Source organism: Tiliqua scincoides, chromosome 7, assembly GCF_035046505.1.
Source record: "Tiliqua scincoides isolate rTilSci1 chromosome 7, rTilSci1.hap2, whole genome shotgun sequence".
NCBI classification, from domain to species: domain Eukaryota; kingdom Metazoa; phylum Chordata; class Lepidosauria; order Squamata; family Scincidae; genus Tiliqua; species Tiliqua scincoides.
In genome coordinates this window covers 49124251-49146548 of record NC_089827.1, presented here as the reverse complement: position 1 = coordinate 49146548, position 22298 = coordinate 49124251, and the positions used below count along the sequence as shown (strand labels likewise).

The 22298-nt window shown below is 43.9% G+C and overlaps 1 protein-coding gene across 1 annotated transcript in view; it reads right to left on the bottom strand.

The window, feature by feature from the left end:
- MYBPC1 (myosin binding protein C1) overlaps positions 1–22298 on the bottom strand; it is a 99843-nt gene that overhangs the window by 56511 nt on the left and 21034 nt on the right. Inside the window, exons 3-8 of the mRNA XM_066634458.1 lie at positions 11240–11281; positions 7861–7896; positions 7444–7467; positions 4926–4961; positions 2075–2179; positions 579–727 (exon numbers count right to left, since the gene is read on the bottom strand). Coding sequence (XP_066490555.1) covers positions 579–727; positions 2075–2179; positions 4926–4961; positions 7444–7467; positions 7861–7896; positions 11240–11281 — 392 coding nt within the window. The remainder of the gene's footprint in view (positions 1–578; positions 728–2074; positions 2180–4925; positions 4962–7443; positions 7468–7860; positions 7897–11239; positions 11282–22298) is intronic.

The window sequence follows — 22298 nt, the reverse complement described above, 5'->3', positions numbered from 1 at the left end:
GTGGGCCATAGCTAATGGTTCAAGATTTCATACCACATCTGCTTGAGGAGCACATAAGTGTCCTTAATACATGTGTCCAGCAGCAATCATGGTAACAGTCTGATTCCTGTTGGAAAGCGAATGCAGGATGAAATGAACATCGGTTTGACAAAAACAAGGCAGCTGTTATGTTCTTAGCCATCAAAGAGCCCATACAAGTACACTGTGTATCCAGACAGTGTACTGAATGGGACCAATGGAAATTTGTTAGATTGAATGAAACTGCACTATAGGGTCTCCAGGTAGGAACTGTTTGAAGTCATCATTGGAAACCAAGGTCTCATACTCCCTGTCCCAGGACCAGGTATGCTTGATGAGGGAAAAAGTGTGTGCACCCTCACGCCCATGCATCTGAAGAAACTTAACGTGCAATATCCATTCAGGAAGTACCTTCCTCAGGAAACATCAGATAGTTTAGAAAGAGATCAAATCAATAAACTCCTGATCTCATGTCCATTAACTACAAGTGCTATGAAATTTTAATTATGACACGATAAAACTGTATTCTGCCACATTTGAAAAAGGCATCCCATCTGTACCTTGGTTTGGCGTTCAAACGTTTCTTTTAACTGAAGGTGTTTTCCTGCCTTGCTTGCCAGGTCCATCCATTTCCCTTTGAACCATTTAACAGTTGGCTTTCGGAGAAGATCCTGGGCTTCTACTTTTGCTATGAACGTAATGTTTTGTCCTTAAAAATATATATAAAATATAAGTTAACCATTGGCTGTCCATTGTATCTGTAGTCATTCCTAGCAACGCAGATATCTATTGCGGTGTGAAAGTTACAGTGTTGGTCTTAGGCTGAACAGAACTGGGTTTAAAGACCTCAAACTGGTCAAAGTAGATGTGATACTAAAACATGATGTTTTGTGCTGAGCAGGGGCTGCTATTGACTGGAGTGCTGTAGAAAAGAAAGAAGCTCCTTACTGCGCTTCTTATACAGTTTTGTCAAATCCCGAAGTGCAACACTTCCAGTTTGATTTACGGAGATGGTGCACGCTGTCCCTGCAAATAAAAGTGAAAGTCCTGTACTTCTGCCTTCAAGGAAACTGCACAGGGAGCAAGGAAAGGGGGCAGATGATCCGCTTCTTGCTCAAGCAAGTAGGAAGTGGATAATTGAAGCTTACGTCGGTGGCAGACTGAAGGATGGCAGCAGCAGACTCAGGGCAAAACACAACTTGAATCCACTACCTCCTTGGACCTCTCACAATCCACTGCAGACTTCACCTGACCTCATGGTTGAGTTGGCAGGGGTTAAGCAGACCCTGAACGAGGTCAGGTGTGGGGGAGGGAGGATTTAATCTTTGCCCGTGTCATAGTATAATACAGATTAAGGGCTTCTATGGCTCCTATTTACAAAAATACACAAACATAAGGAAGAACATGTTTTAAATCATGTCTACTTTGGTTCTCAGCCACAAGCTTACTGGGTGATGTTGGGCCAGTCATTGTCTCTCAAACTCGCTAGGTTGTTGTGAGGATAAAAGGGGGACGAGGTACACTGCTTTGAGGTTTCTGGAGAAGTGTAGGACCACAAACATTAATCTGTTAGATTTAACATGAGTGGGGAACAGCATATTCTAAGAATATATCAATGAACATCAAAGCAATTGCCTAGTTAGTATGTGCCTGCTCCATGGGGATGAGCTTAGTAAAATTGAACATGATAGTGATAAATTCAAGACAATAATTTCAATGTTTCAACTTCTGTGACAGCCAAAAGCACCTAGTGCCATCAGAATGCTTGTTCTGGCAGCGCTAGAAGGGGAGAGGGCCAGATGCAATCTGTCTTGCTCTCCTCTTCCTGCCAAGTACCTCCTTGATGAGATTTAAAACCTAAAATTTAAAGATTTAAAACCTAAACCTAAAAGCAGAGTTAACTGCTGCTCCATTAAATACATTCTTGAAAACCAAGAGGAACCACTATATTAATCCTCGACTGACTTGAGGGAGGGCTGAGAAGTGTTAATCTCAATAAATGAAAGTCTTTTGAACTTTATAAGGCCTATGTTTTACTGCTATTTTTTACACTTACCAACACTAATTGAGCCACCTTTGGGTTTTTCAAGAAATAAAACTGACTTCTGGGAATTGTCTTGCTTATCTCCTTCTTCTGGTGCACCATCACCCACAGACCATACTAATATAAAGAAAGAGAGAGAAGATGTCATTTTTATGAACAAACACTTCAGCCAACAAAGGTCACTTACCAGATTTTTTCAAATTTTAGACCATGTGAGACCTTTCATTATAATGCTTCTTCAAAGGTACTTGTATTCTCCATCTTTCTTATTCAGCATGACATAATGCTTGTTGGAAGTGATGGGATCATAATCTAAATCAGGGGTTCGTATGAGTCAATAAACCTATAAGAAGTCCTTGGATGGGCTTCATGGGATCCATGAAGGGGATGCAAAAACATTTTTGTGTCTATGTGCTTAGGTGCAATTTTCTAGGCAGAGGGTCCATAGCTTTCATCAAATTCTCAAAGGGGTCTGTGACCCAAGAAAGGTGATCTAAATGTTTATGGAACTTATATTTCTGAGTGGAATATTGCATTCTCTGATGCAAAGTTAACTGGCCTTATTCAGTGGTATTGCACACATAGACTTTTCCTATCTAGAATAACCTTTCTTGTTGATGTCAGTGGAAGGAGATTACTAATACACACTCCTTTGTGTATGCAGTGAACTTCCTTCCTTGAAATGAATGGCCTCCTGTGTACATTCAAGAGATCTTTGTACATATAGATCTCTGAAGTGGTCTGGTGGAGTAGAATTTGATCCTGGAGTGATAATACCTTGTTAAGAATGATGCAGTGGGTCAGCCTTAATACACACAACTGTCCGTAGATTTACAATCCTATCCACACTTTCTTGAGAGTAAGCTCCACTGAACATAATAGGACTTACTTTGGAGTAGACATGCATAGGATTGTGCCCTAGGTAATTTTCAGGTCTTATATGCTAATCAAAATCTGTTATCATGTATTTATCAAACACAAGTTTGCTTTTTTAAGAAATGGGCAGCCTAATCCTAGTCAATGCTGGCGCAGCAGGGCTACTTGCCCCACGCCATACTCATCACTGAAAGTGAGCAGGCCAGAGGTCTCCTTGGGGTAACATTTGTTCCCTTACCCCATGTCCAGCCCCAGCCCATTCAATGGGGCTACTTGAATCTACGCTAGCAAAACCACTGGCTCAAGTCCAGGAAGCCCCATGTAGGGCTTTCAGGCTTAGGACATTGCTTGGGATATGGCAGAGACCTCCTCTGCCAACCCTGTACCCCTCCTGGCCCTGAACCATACTGTACAAACTGGCAGCCATTCCTCAGAATTCAGCACCGATGGGACAGCGCAGGCCTTCTCATGGGTGCTGCTTACTCACAGGGTGTCAAAAAGTGCTTTACAACTCTTTTATGACACCCAGCACCAGTGCAGTGGTCTCTGCACTAGCACTTGCCAAGGATAGGATTAAGCCTTAAGAAACACTTGAAAATGTAATGAAGATCACATTCTGTGTGTAAAATGTAACTCAGGGGCTATAAGAGGCTAAATCTTAATGACACTGATGATTGTGAACATATGACAGCATCCCAGAGCTACAATATCAAGCTGAAAATAGAGGCTTCACATGTAGTTAAAACTTTTGCACTTTTCGACACTGAGATACTTTAGTACCATTATGTATTTGGTTGTATTTATTTACAGAAAGATAAACAGGCAGGCAGTCTGAACACTAGAGAAACACCAGCAGAATATCAACAGGAAGCAGAAGCCTACATGGCGATAGGGTTCCCTTTTATCTGCAGTTTCTGGTCTCCATGGGGGAGGCGGCATATCCTCTGTGGATACGAGAGATGCCTATATATTTTCTTAAACAAGCTAATAAGAAATATATATTCTGAATATATTTTATTCAAATATATAAATTTTTTGAATATATATTTTGAATACATTTTGAATATGAATTTTAAGAGTGTATTTGAGTAAAAATTGGATTTAAAAAAACTATTCCTTATTGTAATATGTCAAATAAAAGAGAGGTCTACGCCTAGATTTTCCATATCAACTCTCTGGAACTATCTATATCAAGGGTGTCCAAACATTTTGGCAGGAGGGCCACATCATCTCTCTGACGTCCGGGGCTGGGAGAAAAAGAATTAATTTACATTTAAAATTTGAATAAATTTACATAAATCAATATATTAAAGATGGAACTTCTATGAATGAATGAAGGTCTTGCAAGGCCTATAAAAGGCCTTGCACAGAGCAAGGCCAGCCTTTCCTTCACTGCCACTGCTGCATCACAGATGTGAAACACCAAGTGGTGAAGGGAGCCTTGTCCCACAGCTCAGGTGAGAGGTCAAATGGTCGTCCTCACACTGAGAACAGTTGCATTGGGCCAGCATGGGCTCCAGCAAGTCTCCGGAGGGCCAGAGGCTCATTGGAGTCTGAGGACTCCCTACGGGCCGGATTGGGAGCCCCCAAGGGCTGCAAGTGGCCCCCAGGCCGGGGTTTGGGCATCCTTGATCTATACCATAGTTGGCTTATATAGCCAACTTAGACCTGACCTGAAGCACCAAAGTGCACTTGTGCATAGTGCAGAGCTTAAAGTGAGGAGGGGCATTTCTTTTTATTCCACAGAAGTGAGGAAGCCCCTGCTCACAGGAAGCTCTATCTGCACAATGGAGCCTCGTGAAACTTTTAACCAGGATCTTTATGTAGATCTGAAAAAAAGGCAGATTAAAAATAAAAGGTTAGCGTGCAATACCACATGAGTCACGGCAATAGAAACTGAAGAAAGTTAAGCTACAAGAAATAAATCATTAATAGATATTGCAATCTGTGAATTTTGGAATGTTTTGAAGTTCCCTCCTCCTCTCACCTGAGTCCTTTCTGTCTCCAGCCCGATTAGTCCCATCTGAAAGGTAAAAGTAAACTGGATGATACCAATTCAAAAGTTATCCTTGGATTACTTCATTGGACATGCCAAACTATGGGCTCTTCTAATGGTCAGTGGTTGAATAGAATTATTAAAAGGTATTGGGTACTTTCATTGAAGATAGATTGATATCAGTGGTTGCTAGCCATTATGGCCACATGGGTTCATAGGCCAAATGCCTAAAGGGTCATGGCTGGCCTTTATGGTGAGCGTGATGTTGGACTAGCAGCCCAAGCCTATGGATGTCTTCTGTTGGGACAAGAGTTCAGTCAGTGGAAGGCCAATTCTGACAGCACTGCAACTGCAGGGACAACATGTACAGCAGAGTCACCAGTGCAAAAGGCTGGCAACTGCACTGGCATGGCATTAGAGCACCCAGCCACAGCTGGAGGAGGCAAATTGAAGAGGGCATGAGCTGTGGGCAGGGAGGTGGAGGATCAGAGTGGCTATTGGGGCTGCTGAGAGCTGTGTCAGGGAGATCAGGTGGTAACTATTGGTGGCAACAGTACAGCAGGTATCCTATGGCCCCTGTCCAGGCCCATCACATACCCTTGGGTCCACTCAATTTATGCCAGCCAAAGAGCTGGCACAGATCCGAGTTGACTCATTGGGGGCTATTGCACAGCTGAGTAGGCAAGTAAGAATTTTGTTCATTTACCTCTCTGCTGTGTCATGGTCTCCAGACAGCCCACAGGATGCAGCAGAGGCTGTCTCAATGCTGCTGTGCCCCACAGGCTGGCCAAGGAAAGGTTGGGCTATAAATGAAACTTTGGTCTGATCCACCAAGGCTTTTCTTATTTTCTTATTAGACTACCTGGGAATCCCACAGTGGTGTCATTAGGGGTGTGTGGGGCATGTGAGCTGCATCGGGTTATGCATCAGGTTATGCATCGGGGGGGTGACACCACTACTTGCCAAAATGTTTTAAAATCTTGTACTTTCGAGTAATAACATCATGTTATATATCAATCAATGTATAATTTCCTGCAGAATGCAATGAAACAAACCGCGTTGAAATATCTCTATTCTATCAAAAGTTATAGCCAAAAAACAAGCGGGAGCAGGGCAATGGCGCATCATCATGCACACTGCCTGGTGGCATTGCTCCACCCACTGCATGGGAGGAGGGTCATCATAGGGGTGACATGCTGGCCTCCTGCACTGGGTGATACAAACCCCAGTCACACAACCCCATGCACACCACTTTGACTCACCGAAGAAAGGCAAAATTGGATTTTATAAAATTGAATTGGATGTTATAGGCCTTGCCCTTTCTTATTAAGAGGCAACTGCTGCTGGTTTGTGTTTTATTTGTGACATTTTAAGAAGTTTTTAATGTTGCAATAATATACACACTTACCATTGAACTGAATGGATGTTATTTCTGAGCAGACATGCATAGGATCGCACTGTGAATTTAGGAGTCTCTTTAAAATTTTAAAAACCAACACACAGGAAGCAGGGATGTGTGAGGCTGCTGATGGCTCACGGCCTTCTGGCATTTGCACTGGTGGGTGTACTGTACAGATCAGCAGGACGGGTGCCATGCCAGTGGACCTCATGGTACACTGGTGGGCCTCGCAGTATGTCAACATACCACAAGGCTAGGATTGGGCTATTTAGGCCCTGAATTTGGGCCTATGCCACTGAATTGTTCATTCTGGAAGAACAGGGAGGAAATGGGGTGGGGAGGAGGGTGGATTGGTGCCAGGAAGAAGAGAGAGCAGCAGTGGTACTGATATCCTATCCCTCTTTCTCCAGTTCCAGGTTCATGCAGACTTGCAGCAGCTATAGAACCGCTGCAGGTCTGAGTAGGCCCAAGGGGGTGGTGTAAGCTTACCCCAGGATAAGGAAACAAATGTTCTCCTTCCCCAAAGAGGCCTCCAGAAGCTAAATCTCTCCCATGGGATTTAGCATATGCCACACTGGTGCAGCTGCATTGCTGGGGGGGGGGCAGGGCGAAGTTGAGTAGGATTGGGCTGTTTGTCCCCTACTTAAAGAAAGATTAAGTTCCGGAAGTCTGTTTGTAACTTGAAACAGGTCAGAATAGCTGGTTATTGCCAGCCCAGCACTGTTAGGCCTCCAAGGAAGCACCAGGAAAGGAGGTACTGCACCTGCACCAAAGCATTGACGCAGTTGCCTGTAATTCACATGTCCATAACTTGGGGCATGTGGACTAAAGCTAATAAATGTTTCCTAAGGTAGAGTGATGTGGTGGGAGTTTTAAATACAGTTTCCATTCCTAAATACAATTATGGGAAAGTCTAAGTGAAACCAAATTAAATCATTGAGTAATATTTATTTACTATGAGAAATATTTATCAGGGCATCTGAAAAGTTTTAAAATTTTTCTGTGTTAAAGAGAGTTGTTCTTGGATGAGAACAGAAGAACCACATCTCATTATTTTTCCTTTCAGTTTTAGCAAAATTAAAAATCACAAAACGGAATAGTCCTCCTAACCTGCTGGTGGAGCATCATCTTCATCTGCAAAAAGAAATATATAACAAGTAAAATACAACAAGCAAGAAAAAGGAAAAATATAGCTTGTCCTTATTTTTAGCACAAACAAATGAAAATGGGGAACCTGCAAAAGAAGGGAAGACCACGATGGCTGGAAACACTGGTAATGAAAACTGCAAACCGATGGATAAAGCTTTATGGGATTGTGCAGCTGAAATGGATATCTTTAATGCTTCACACAACTACAGAAATGGGATGTAAAATGTGATGTATTATTAAAACATGGGTTTGCATGGGAGCTTTCGAAGTGGATGTGTTTGTTAGAAATGTCATCAGCAAAATACAAAAAAAAATATGGGGGCAAATGGAATACAAAAAAATGCCACAATGAAAATCAAGGTCAACCATAGATCTGACCTTCTGAAGAGGATGTCATTTCTCTGACGTTTCCCTCTGTAAGTAAAATGTGTACCATATATACATTCATCATCATTTTTATAATTTAAAAAGTCAGGAAAATAATGCTCTAATTAGGAAATAGACTACTTTGTAACATTGGAATAAAATGGATTTAAACTGATGGGATGAAACAAAATCCTTTTTATTTTCAAACTCAGATAAGATATCTACATAAGAACTGTCACTTGTGTGACCAATAAAGGGCTTAACCTAGTAAATTAATGCTTTTAAAATGCCATCATTACTTTAGCACCTACCTTTTCCTACCATAATCAATCATCAATGAGACTAACTGTGTAATCCTATCTTGCGCTGGAACAGGCAGGTCAGGAGGCCTGTGCTGTATCCAGTGCAAGACAGGGCTCCAAAGTGGATCAACCAAAGGTAAGGGGAAACTCTTCTCCTTACCCCTGGGTAAGTCACTGCAGCCCCTATGGGTCTCCTCAAACGTGCACCACCTCAAGAGGTGGCATGAGTCAGAGGAGAGCAGAGTGGCATGAAGCTGCTCTGCGTTGCTTGGGAATGGGGGTTGGAATCCGGCATAATTGCCATTCCCACTTCCTGCTCCCCACCCTCCCGCTGCCCCAGAACACCTCCCTCCCACCTCCTCCCCGCCCAACATGGGGAGGCATTGGCCAATGCAAGGCTCCCTCCCCATGTTGGCACAGAGGCTGGATTCAGCCTCTGCGGGCTGGCATGTGTCTGTGCGCTGGCCCAGCCGACTCTCGAGAAGGCGCAAACGTGACTTATAGCATGTTTGCAACCCTCCTGGGCTGGTGCAAGGGACTTGCGCCAGTCCAGGGCATTGTTAGGATTGCACCCTTGAAGAGCTTAAATTTAGTTGTATTGTATCTATCAAAATTAACAGTGATAATATAAAGATTGTGATTAGAATTAATAAACCTTTTTTTGAGAAAAAATATAGAAAAAATAATAATGTGATTCAATAATTAAAAATGATCTGGAACATTATGAAGATGGTATGGCAAACACATCCTAAGAACCAATGAATATACATAGGTTAATCTTAGTTCTAAAATAAAATGTACTCCCTAAAATACTCCACTATTTCAGTTAGCTAATAATAACTGCGCATGGCAAATGAAGAGAACAGACTCAGAGGTCACTGGCAATATTAAACCACAAATATCTCTACTGTAGATGGGCATGATGAAAATAACATAAGCATTACCTGCATGCTTCTTGAGAAGCTTCAACAAGCCAAGTAAGGGTGAAAAAATATAGACATTTTAAATTACGGTGGAGGAGATTGGATCACACGTTTACTGCATCCTATCCAACTTTTCAGTGCTGGTGTAACTGTGCCAATGGGGCATGCGCTGCATCCTGCAGTGGATGGGCAGTCACTGAGACCTCCTCAAGGTATGGGAACATGTTTTCCTTTACCCCAGGGCTGCACCAGTGCTGGAAAGTTAGATAGGATTGGGCCCTGAGGCATTAAGTTTTCAGAGCAGCAGAGAATGCACATGCAGACCTTTTTTCACCATACTTTTGAATGTATGTATGTCTTCACCCTGGAACCCTTCACCCTATAACATGCAGTATGGAAATCTCAACCTCTGTTACACTGAAATAATTCAGCAAAGCTCCTAACAAGGAGAAAAACTGAGATTGAGTAAATGCACATTTACCTGGCAGTAAGTGCCATTGAAAACAGCAATATTTACTTCTGAGTAAATATGCTTAGAATTGAGCTGTGCACCATTTTAAGAAAAGGCAAACATGCTAAATGACAAAACAAACCCCTCCTTTTAGCCCAAAATGTCAGAACATTGACTCCATTTATCACTGTAAGAAAAATGGTTTCAACATAAATCATTCAGAAAAGGATACACACTGTGCTCGTTATAATTAGTAGCTGGAGTCCTCTTTATTGGAGCCAGGATCACAGCAGTTGCACTGCAAGACGGGGTGTTTAATACTTGCCCTGAACTGTTTTTCTGATCAAAATCCACCTCACTTGCAATTTGCCCCACAAGGGCAACATACTTTATTTCCCTTCAAGGGGTAAAAAGCATTTCGGAATGATTTTGATCAGGAAGATGACTCAGGGTAAAACATTAAACACCTCTCGGTTTCTGTGAGTAAACTGGCAGTTGCTTACAGCCGCATTTCATTCAGGTCACATAACATGCAGTTTGCTCCTTAGCAAACTGTTTTTTGTTAGATCTGAATTGTGGGAAAGCACAAACTCAAATTTTTGAGCTCTTAATTTATTTTTAGAAGATTTTACTTTTAACCTGAGCTTAGTGTCCATTTCTGCAGTCTAGAGATAAGGAATGTGAATAATGAAACTGAATTCCAGTATTGAGATACAAATGTAGTTCTTAGCAAGAAAAATCCATGCGGGAACAGATGCCCCTAATACACATGGTGACCCTTTATACAGGAAGTCAAAACGTTGACCCACAAAAAGTGAATGCAATACGGACCTTTTGATAATGGAAAATGGTTTCATATAATAATTATTCCCTATGAACAAATTCTGCTACATTCCGAACACCTGCAAATTCCATGCACTGAATGACTTAGGGCGCAATCCTAACCCACTTTCCAGCACTGACATAAGGGCAATGCAGCTCCGAGGTAAGGGAACAAGCATTCCCTTATTTTGAGGAGGCCTCCATGAGTGCCACCCAACTGCAGGATGCAACACAGGTCCCATTGGCAGTGAAAGTTGGTTAGGATTTGGGCCTTAGTGTATGCAAGATTACTTGAAAGGTGGTGGTCTTCAGTGAGCTATGATTATGATAAATGGATAAATGCATTAAAAACAAATGCAAAAAATACAAATATTGTGCTAACTGATCAGAAGGCAATAACTGGCTCCAGTGATTGTTTTCATAATGGAATAGTGTAACATAAATGCAAACCCTTCCGTTTGCTTGTTTACAATACTGTAAAAAAAATATTGTCCTTGTTATAGTCTATGAAAATATGCAGAAAATAAGGAATTTGTTCAGCTCAGGCATCACAGTGTATGCAATGGTGTGCTTGTTCTCCATATGGAAAATGAATGACACATAAAATAGTAATTTAGTTTATCTTGTTGAAAGACTTGAGAAACTAAAAGAACAAAAAGCAGTTATTTGGTATGCAAGATGACAACTGCAATTTTACCAATGAGTGCAGCCTATCTTTTCTAAGCAATAAAGGTTTATGCCACCACATGGTACATCTCCAGCATACTGAAACCTGATATGAAATTTCCATAGAAATCAAGGTAACAAATGGCAGTAGAACTGCTTTGACAGATGGAATTAATGAATGAACTGTAACAATCAGTCTTTGGTTGCATACCGAAAGAACATCAGACCTGATGGTAGAATTACAACCACTATTTCACTCTCCTTTTCTTCTGCAAGTAAAATTTTAATTGTCTATATTTTGCAGTGTAATGCATGAAAGAAGACAACTTGGTGCAAACCAATTGTTTACAATAGAGAAATAGTATACCTGTTTGGTAGATTAAGGATGTAATCCTAACCAACTTTCAAGCATTGACATAACTGTGGCATGCACCTTATCCTGCAGTGGAGAGGCAGTAAAGGAGGCCTCCACAAGGTAAGGGCATGTTTGTTACCTTAACTTGGGGCTGCATTGTGGCTAAGTCAGTGCTGGAAAGTTGGTTAGGATTGCACCCTAAGGAGTATAGTATAACGAGAGTTTGCATGAGTGAAAAAAATGCACCTGGCTTTAACCCTACTCGTATTGCCAGTCCACTTCAATTCATTCAGATCAGACCAAAACAGCTCTAGTATAGTTCTAGTTGGCAGCAGTGTTACCACAACTGTACAAGCCATCCCATTTCCAAGAATCTGCCCAGATTTACATAATGGCAAACCATGAAGGGAGCTTGCTTGTGCTCAGTGGGTGCAGAAGACCATAGCTTGTAGTACTGCTGGACAGTACTCAAATTATGGGAGAAAGGGCAGATGGGTCCTTAATGGAATTCACAAGCCCTACCTGACTTTTTATTTTACCCAAATCAAGCCCTACAGTAGTTTTCTAAATACACAGGCAGCCCAGTCCTAACTAATAGCCCAATCCTGAGCTGCCCGGTGTGAGGGACTGCTGTGGCACCAAAAATGGTTGCTGCAGTATCTTACTTGCAACCAGGCAGACCACAGCAGCTCTTCAGGGGAAGGGGTCTTTCCCAGGTAAGGGAAGTAGGCCTGCAATGAGGCTATTCAATTCTGTGGCAGCTCTGGAACTGCTGCAGAATTGGAGAGTCTCGTTTTGGACCATGCAGCAACACGGAGCTCAGGATCTGGTGGAACTCCACTCTACCAGTCCTGTCCTCTTCCTGCCTACTCCCTCCCCTGCCTGCCTCCTCCCCGCCCTTCACCTGCCTTCCCCTCGCCTCCACGCACCTCAGAATGCCTCCCCCCATCTCCCCCCACTCACCTCTCCACCACCAGTTGGTCCGGACAACCACCTGACAGCGGAACGTGGGCCCAGTGTTGTAGCTGGCCCAGGGTGGGCTTGCGCTGGGTTAGCTCCAGTGCTGGGCCCACAGTAAGGGTTTTGCAAATGTGCCTTACATTTGCGACAGTGCACACTGGTGGTGAGCCAGCACACACAGGTCTGGATAAAGACCTAAATTCCCCCATTGATGCAACTGTACCACTGAAGCGTGTGCTGCATCTTGTGGAAGGACAGTCCTGGAGGTCTCCAACAGGTAATGGAACATTAGTTCCTTTGCCCAGGAGTATGCCTTCGCTGCCTGAATGGGTCTGCTCAGACCTATACTAGTAATTTTGCTGACACAAGTCTGAGTGCACCCAGGAAGGCAGATCGAGGCGGGGGGGGGGGCGTAGGATATCGGTGGCACTGCAACCATTAATACTGCCCCTTTCTGCCCTCGACCCGCCTCTTCCCAGCCCTAGTCTCCACCCCATTCTGTGCCAATACAGCCATGCTTGCAGAGTGTGTGATGCATCCAATGGTGGGAGAAGAGGGAATCCAGCAGAAAGTAAGTAAATCAATTGGCTAAGCTAGCAGAGGTAAGAAAATATTTAAATATTAAATAAGTAAATGTTAACCCCCTCCCCCCAAGTAGGCTGCCCAATCACCTATGGGTCTCTTTGGACCTATGTCAGCCATTTTGCAGGCACATGACTGAGGAGAGAAAAGGGCAGCGGCAACCTGAGGAAGAAGGGATGAGAACTGGCACAAGCTAGTGTCACTGAGATTGACTCCCTCCCTCCCCTCCCCTCCCCTGATCCTCCCGGAAACTCCCCTGCCCTCCACCTCCTTACCCACAACCTGCCTTCACCATCAGTGTACCGGCACCAACTGCGGTCTCTGGAGCTGCTACTGAGCACGCTTCAGTGCTACCTGTCTGTAGCAGCAGCCTGATAGCACACAACAGTAGCCTGGCTTTTTCACTGCCATAAAGGAATGTGGTCCCAGAACACTAGTTCTGGCAATGCAAGGCCCCAGAAAGGCTGAACTTGTACCATTTTTAATGAAATTCTCTCCATGGTCACTCCCCATATATGCTAAAGTTGCAGATGAACTCTAACATCTTAAGCAAAGCACTCTAAAAGACAGCTGAGATTTTGTATGGAAATTTCATGGAAACTTTAGGTAAAAACACAGATGAAACATGCAAATGTTTTAACAGAGGACAGGATAGAACCTAAAGTTAAAATGAAAAACACTGACAATTTATTAGATGATTGGATGGCTGGATGGAACCTAAAGAGAAATATGAGCAGATTAATTTTGAATTTATGAATATTCCAGTAAATTCATTCCAGTAGATGAAAGGAAGATAGTAGTCATGTTATTGACATTAAAAATATGGTGAATAAAAGCATAATGTGGAATGTAATATATTAGAAGACAATGGTAGTTTTGGTGCTTTTTTACACAGTGATGCTGGACAAAACAGAACTGTGAAACGGCGTCAGTAGAGGATGTTCCTTCGAGTTTGATGCTGCCATTGTCAATTCTGTTCTTCTGTAAGTAAAATAAATACAGGCTGTATATACTGAATGAGAATGGAGATAGCTTTTCATAATGATCTGCCGCCCTCTGGAACAATTTGAACAACTGCAATAGAGCAAGGCTTCTAAACATCTCACTTGGCAATGACATCATCACGAGGGAGTGGGGTACAGGTTAGGCTTCCCTTATCCAAATTGCTTGGGACCAGAAGCATTTTTAATATCAGATTTTTCCATATTTCGGAATAGTTGCATATACATAATGAGAGATTTTGGGGATGGGGCCCAAGTCTAAACACAAAATTCATTTATGTTTCACATAAATATACACATAGACAGAAGGTAATTTATACAATATTTTAAATAATTTCGTGCATGAAACGAGGTTTGTGCAAGAAACACAGTTTGTGATTTTATTTCTTTAGGCAAAATGTTTTGTTTTTTTAAGTCATGTTGGTGCTTAAAACAGTTCCGCATTTAGGAATACTTTGTATTTCTGAATTCCTGATAAAGGATGCCCAACTTGTATCATTTTTGTTTTTGGCAAGCCATTGCTCACTGGTGGGCCTGGCTATGGGCAAATGGAGCAAAAGCCCAAGGCGCTGAGGCCAGGCAGCCTCGGGAGGGGTGCTGAAGCTGCACCACCCCCACGTTTCACTTTTTAAAAAAGTCACTTCTGTGTTGGGGGAGGGCTTGCTGCTTCCCTCCGCCCCCTGAGCTCACTGCCCTCCTGTCCCATTGCCTTGGGTTTCCCTTTTTAATTTTGCTGGCTGTGCTTTTTCTCCCTTCCCCAAGCCTCCAGCCGGCCCAAGCCAATCACCACCCAGCTTTTTGCTCTTGGAACACCACTTCACTGGCTGATCGCCAGCCAATCAGGAGCTGCCTTACTTCTGCAGTCCCATCCCCCAGCCATTCATTCTCATTCCACATGCTACTGCTGTCTGCTCCTGACTTCCTGGGTCAGCAGTGATTGTGGGCACAACCCTAGCTAGGTGTAAGCCCTATTTTGTTCAATGGGGTTTACTCTCAGGAAAGGGTGGACAGGATTGCAGCCTTTGTTGGCACAAACTAGAGGGTAGTTTAAAAGAAAACCCTCCTGTTGCAAGTATTGCTTTGCTCAATTGGAAGGGTGGCAAGAGAATGGAATTATTTCGCTTTCTCAAAAAAAAACTTATTTATATATTGTAATTTTCTTGTTTAATAAGTGAGTAGTACAGCGCCTGCTGGCCATTAATATACATCACTGAGCACTTATAACTTGGGGAGGAGGGAGACAGAACTGGATTATTTAGCTTTTTAAAAAAAAAATTATTTTCTTGTTTGAGAAAATGAGCAGTGGCACGGTCTTGCAGCCACCCCTCCCTGCCAATATTTCTGTACCCAGTGTGTAATTAGTCTGTGGAGCTCCTTGCCACAGGAAGTGGTGATGGCATCTTGCCTGGATGCCTTTAAAAGGGGATTGGTCAAATTTCTGAAGGAAAAGTTTATTACAGCTTACAAGTCATGGTAGGTATGTGCAAGCTCTTGGTTTTAGAGGTAGGCTGCCTCTGATTGCCAGGTGCAGGGGAGGGCACCAGGACGCAGGTTGTGTCTGTTGTGTTCCCTGAAGCATTTGGTGGGCCACTATGAGATAAAGGAAGCTGGACTAGATGGGCCTTTGGCCTGATCCAGATCTTCGGGCTCTTCTTATGTTCTTAATAATAGAAGCCACTAAACTTTCATAATCTGCTGAGAGGCAGGGAATTGGGTGTCTATTATTACACTGTCATTCTGGACTGCTGTTAAAAATCATATATGCAGTAAAAAATGAAGACCTGAAGTTAATGAATATTGCTACTGATCAGGGCCTAGGAGAGGAGGATAAAGGGGGTAATTTGTACCCAGGCCTAGGGTCAGGAAGGGGGTCCAGGAACCAAAGGAGGGGGCCCAGATAGTTCTTGGGATATTATGTTTTCAGCTCACAGCCTGCACATGATGCTGGCAACTGCTACTACAAGCCATGCACACAGGGCCCAGGAATGCATCCATGACCCTCCCTAACAGAATCAAATCTGGGAGGAAACTGGCCTGCTATAGTAGCTTTTTGGCTTGTGGATCCCATAACCATGAAGGAGTGTATCGGGCAGCGATTTTCAGCTATTCCCATCTCATGGCACACTGTTAAGGCACTAACATTCTCAAGGCACACCATCATGTTTTTGATAATTGCCAAGGCACACCATGCTGCCAATGGGGGGCTCACATCCCCATTGGCCCTACTAATAAATGGCTATCTCCCAAATTCCTGTGGCACACCTGTGGACCACTCACGGCACACCAATATGCCATGGCACAGTGGTTGACAATGGCTGGTATAGGGGTTCAGGGGATACAGCTGCTGCAGAAGTTCATTTTGGTGCGCACAGCACACTGTCCATTCTAGTGCAAGCCTGATGAGGCTAATTTTCTGCAGTGGATTTTCTATATTTCAAAGATTTTAGAGAGACTTAGGAGTGTGTCTGGTTTTCCATATTACTATATCTAGCTGCCAATGCCGCTTGGTTGGACAAAACTGGGCTCTGCATCAAGAAGCCTGGTAGACCTGGGCTCCAAAGACTGTTTTGGCTGTCAGCACCCTTGTTCAGCTTATTTGGCCCCCCGTTCTACCTGCCCCCATTGCCCCCCTCCTCCTTTGAAAAGGGGCCCAAAAGAAACTTTGTACCCCTTGATAAAATTCTTCTCAGAGGCCCTGCTTTCTTCTAATGCTCTAACTCCAATGCTCCTTACTGTTGTTTCACATAAACAAATCATGCATTTGCTTGCTACAGTGCTGTATTCAGTAATACACTATTGTGCTATCCTGGCCATCACTGTTATTTAGTCTATCACTTAGGCAGCTATCTGTGGGAAACAGAGACAAAGAAAGCAGGATTAAATTGGCCTTGGCTTAGGTTGATTCACACATGTCTCTTTTGCTGGCCTTGTGGTTTTCATCATGCCCAGAAGTCTGGGTTTGCTTGCTACAGTGGTGTAGCCTTGAAATCATATATCAGATGTGAGATGGCTAACGCTGCTGTGTTGTGCTGCTTCTCCAATGTAGCGGTGTCTACCCTACGCTGCTTTCTGTGGGAAACAGAGATGCTAGATTGGCCTTGCCCTGGCCTGTTTCTAGTATGGCTTGTTTCTATGCTCTCTTGTGAACCAAGCACACAAGTCTCTTCTGCTGGCCTTGTGGTTTTCACCACGCCCAGAAGTATGCTTGCTACAGTGGTGTAGCCTTGAAATCATTTGTCAGATGTGAGATGGCTAATGCTGCTGTGTTGTGCTGCTTCTCCAATAGTGGGGTCTACCTTACACTGCTTTCTGTGGGAAATAGAGATGCTAGATTGGCCTTGCCCTGACCTGTTTCCATGCTCTCTTGTGAACCACTCACACAAGCCTCTTTTGCTTTCAGTGAACTCACATGCACTTGTCTGTTTTACTGTCAGTGTCTCACTAACACTGCAAATCTGGTCTTGTGGTTTTATGCCATAAATATCTATGTTGCTCTCAGTGTGTTCAGCAGGGTTCTTCCCTATTATCTCAAGCAGTCCAGTGCTGCAAATCGAGTCTTTTGTGCAACATTAATATGCTGCTGTGCTGCTTGTCCAATGTGGTGCTGTCTATGTTAGGCAGCTGTGTGTTAGGCAGCTTTTTAAAAATCACACAGTTCTGCAAATAATAAAATTAATTAATTAAATTGGAGGGCGCCAAAATTTTAGTTTGCCCCGGGTGACAGATGGCCTAGGTACACCACTGCCATTGCTTACCAGGTCCTCTGAACAGGCAAACTATGACCTGCCCGCCACAAAGCAGCACATAAGCCTGAAACCCCTTAGTACTCATTCACTATAAATTTTCATTACATCTGAACAAGGTTTATCTCTTGCATTTCATTACCTCTTGGCTTTTCTATTCCTTTCTCTATTGGCTTTTAATGTAAGCCTTTTAAGTCTAAAAATAGTGCACAGGACCCCTGCCCCATGTCACTGGGATCAAAACTGAAATGGGGGCACAAAGTACTGAGGCCCTCAACCCCTGCTTTTGTAGCATTTCACACTCCCCAGCCTTGCTATTTGTAAAGAAAACTAACCCTCCACTCAATTACACTGCACAGTTAGATGCATGTCGAGTTTGCCCTAACTTAAGACCCTTTTTTACAACAGACTAATACAGCCGCTTCTCTGGAATTGTCTTACTTGAAAGCCACAGCACACAAAACATCACAGAGTACTGTAGAGAGCAAGCTTTTTTTTTATAGTACAAATGAAGCAATTGCTTTGTCTCCTTGGGTTGAGACATGCAGCCAAAATCTAGAAAGTCACACTAAACCACACAATTAAAACACAGAGAAATGAAAAGTTGACCAGAAGAGAGGAAGAAAGGAACGAAAAGAAAAGAAAAGCCCATATCATCTGCTTCTACTGTAGCATCTACTGGTATTTTGACTGCTTCTAATATAAGTTCACTCACCTTTTGCAGGTGCATTTCCATCCTCCTGAGGTTTATTTTCTGTGTAGGAAGTAGAAGCACATTTCTGAGAGAAAACACCCAATTGCAAACATTTGCACTGCCATACTTGCTAGCATCAGCATTTTTTAGATGTTGTACTAGTGCAGTATGCCCCATAGGATCAAAGCCCGCAAGGGTTAGACTGTTAACAAATTGGAACATAGATATGGAAGTATTTAAACTAATTGCAACAAACCATTGGATAAGCCGGTGACTTTAAAAGGGGGTTAAACAAATTCATGCTGAAGGGGTGTATAAATGCTTTTATGCGAATGCCCGAAGTCTACGAGCAAAGGTGGGAGAACTGGAATGTCTGGTGACAAGGGAAAATATTGACATAGTGGGCATAACGGAAACCTGGTGGAATGCGGAGAATCAGTGGGATACCGCAATCCCGGGCTATAAACTCTACAGGAGGGACAGGCAGGGGCGTGTTGGAGATGGGGTGGCCCTTTATGTTAAGGAAGGGATAGAATCCAGCAAAGTAGAGATTGAAGGTGGGTCCGACTCCACCGTAGAATCTCTGTGGGTTAAATTACCAGGCTTGTGCAGCGATGTAATACTGGGGGCGTGCTATCGTCCTCCAGACCAGAAATCTGATGGGGACCTTGAAATGAGGAAACAGATCAGGGAGGTGACAAGGAGGGACAGGGTTGTAATCATGGGGGACTTCAATTATCCTCATATTGACTGGGTCAATTTGTGTTCTGGTCACGATAAGGAAACCGGATTTCTTGACGTGCTAAATGACTGTGGCTTAGATCAGCTAGTCACGGAGCCCACCACAGGACAGGTGACTCTGGATTTAATTTTGTGCGGTACGCAGGACCTGGTTAGAGATGTAAACGTTACTGAGCCACTGGGGAACAGTGATCATGCTGCGATCCGTTTTGACATGCACGTTGGGGGAAGAATACCAGGCAAATCTCTAACAAAAACCCTTGACTTCCGAACGGCGGACTTCCCTCAAATGAGGAGGCTGGTTAGAAGGAGGTTGAAAGGGAGGGTAAAGAGAGTCCAATCTCTCCAGAGTGCATGGAGGCTGCTTAAAACAACAGTAATAGAGGCCCAGCAGAGGTGTATACCGCAAAGAAAGAAGGGTTCCACTAAATCCAGGAGGGTGCCCGCATGGCTAACCAGCCAAGTTAGAGAGGCTGTGAAGGGCAAGGAAGCTTCCTTCCGTAAATGGAAGTCTTGCCCTAATGAGGAGAATAAAAAGGAACATAAACTGTGGCAAAAGAAATGTAAGAAGGTGATATGGGAGGCCAAGAGAGACTATGAGGAACGCATGGCCAGCAACATTAAGGGGAATAATAAAAGCTTCTTCAAATATGTTAGAAGCAGGAAACCCGCTAGAGAAGCGGTTGGCCCTCTGGATGGTGAGGGAGGGAAAGGGGAGATAAAAGGAGACTTAGAGATGGCAGAGAAATTAAATGAGTTCTTTGCATCTGTCTTCATGGCAGAAGACCTCGGGCAGATACCGCTGCCCGAACGGCCCCTCCTAACCGAGGAGTTAAGTCAGATAGAGGTTAAAAGAGAAGATGTTTCAGACCTCATTGATAAATTAAAGATCAATAAGTCACCGGGCCCTGATGGCATCCACCCAAGGGTTATTAAGGAATTGAAGAATGAAGTTGCAGATCTCTTGACTAAGGTATGCAACTTGTCCCTCAAAACGGCCACGGTGCCAGAAGATTGGAGGATAGCAAATGTCACGCCTATTTTTAAAAAGGGAAAGAGGGGGGACCCGGGAAACTATAGGTCGGTCAGCCTAACATCCATACCGGGTAAGATGGTGGAATGCCTCATCAAAAATAGGATCTCAAAACACATAGACGAACAGGCCTTGCTGAGGGAGAGTCAGCATGGCTTCTGTAAGGGTAAGTCATGCCTCACAAACCTTATAGAATTCTTTGAAAAGGTCAACAGGCATGTGGATGCGGGAGAACCCGTGGACATTATATATCTGGACTTTCAGAAGGCATTTGACATGGTCCCTCACCAAAGGCTACTGAAAAAACTCCACAGTCAGGGAATTGGAGGACAGGTCCTCTCATGGATTGAGAACTGGTTGGAGGCCAGGAAGCAGAGAGTGGGTGTCAATGGGCAATTTTCACAATGGAGAGAGGTGAAAAGCGGTGTGCCCCAAGGATCTGTCCTGGGACCGGTGCTTTTCAACCTCTTCATAAATGACCTGGAGACAGGGTTGAGCAGTGAAGTGGCTAAGTTTGCAGATGACACCAAACTTTTCCGAGTGGTAAAGACCAGAAGTGATTGTGAGGAGCTCCAGAAGGATCTCTCCAGACTGGCAGAATGGGCAGCAAAATGGCAGATGCGCTTCAATGTCAGTAAGTGTAAAGTCATGCACATTGGGGCAAATAATCAAAACTTTAGATATAGGCTGATGGGTTCTGAGCTGTCTGTGACAGATCAGGAGAGAGATCTTGGGGTGGTGGTGGACAGGTCGATGAAAGTGTCGACCCAATGTGCGGCGGCAGTGAAGAAGGCCAATTCTATGCTTGGGATCATTAGGAAGGGTATTGAGAACAAAACGGCTAGTATTATAATGCCGTTGTACAAATCGATGGTAACACACCTGGAGTATTGTGTCCAGTTCTGGTCGCCGCATCTCAAAAAAGACATAGTGGAAATGGAAAAGGTGCAAAAGAGAGCGACTAAGATGATTACGGGGCTGGGGCACCTTCCTTATGAGGAAAGGCTACGGCGTTTGGGCCTCTTCAGCCTATAAAAGAGACGCTTGAGGGGGGACATGATTGAGACATACAAAATTATGCAGGGGATGGACAGAGTGGATAGGGAGATGCTCTTTACACTCTCACATAATACCAGAACCAGGGGACATCCACTAAAATTGAGTGTTGGGCGGGTTAGGACAGACAAAAGAAAATATTTCTTTACTCAGCGTGTGGTCGGTCTGTGGAACTCCTTGCCACAGGATGTGGTGCTGGCGTCTAGCCTAGACGCCTTTAAAAGGGGATTGGACAAGTTTCTGGAGGAAAAATCCATTATGGGATACAAGCCATGATGTGTATGCGCAACCTCCTGATTTTAGGAATGGGTTAAGTCAGAATGCCAGATGTAGGGGAGGGCACCAGGATGAGGTCTCTTGTTATCTGGTGTGCTCCCTGGGGCATTTGGTGGGCCGCTGTGCGATACAGGAAGCTGGACTAGATGGGCCTATGGCCTGATCCAGTGGGGCTGTTCTTATGTTCTTGTGACCAATGTCCTTCTTTATGATGGCTATATGGAACTTCCATGATGAGTGGAAGTATGCCACTGAATACCAATGGCTGGGTGGGGGGAAGCAAAAGCAGGAGAGCAGGCTAGTGCCTTTAGGCCCTGTTTATGGGCCTCCTAGTGGCGTGTGGTTGGCCTCTGTGGGAAGCAGGATGTGGGCTTGATTGACTTTTAGTCTGATCCAGCAGGGCTATTTTTGAACGTCTTCTAAATAAGTAAATATCCACAATGATGGAGAGGCTTCTGTGAAAGATCAGTTGCCCATCTCTCTTCTTCTGCACTGTACAGCCCCAGGAATGTGTTGGGTAAGTTCTAGGTTGGAGATTCATTTTGTGCAAGGCAATGTGGGAAGTCTAGTAGGTCTAGCCTGCACTCCACATAAAACGGCAGCCCAATCCCATGTGGGCCTTATGGAGGCAGATTTGTATTCCTCCTCATGAGGTGCCCAAGGCAGCTTACAGTATCCCCCCCCCCCCCACACCTATTAATAGAATATAAAAGCAAGTGGGGGGTATGCCTCTCTGGGTTTTCCTTCTCCTTACAGAGCAGTTGGTGTGTTCTATGTGAAAGGGGAAGGACATCTTGCAGCCTTACATAATGCAATGTATGACCTATTAAATTTTATGTGATTGG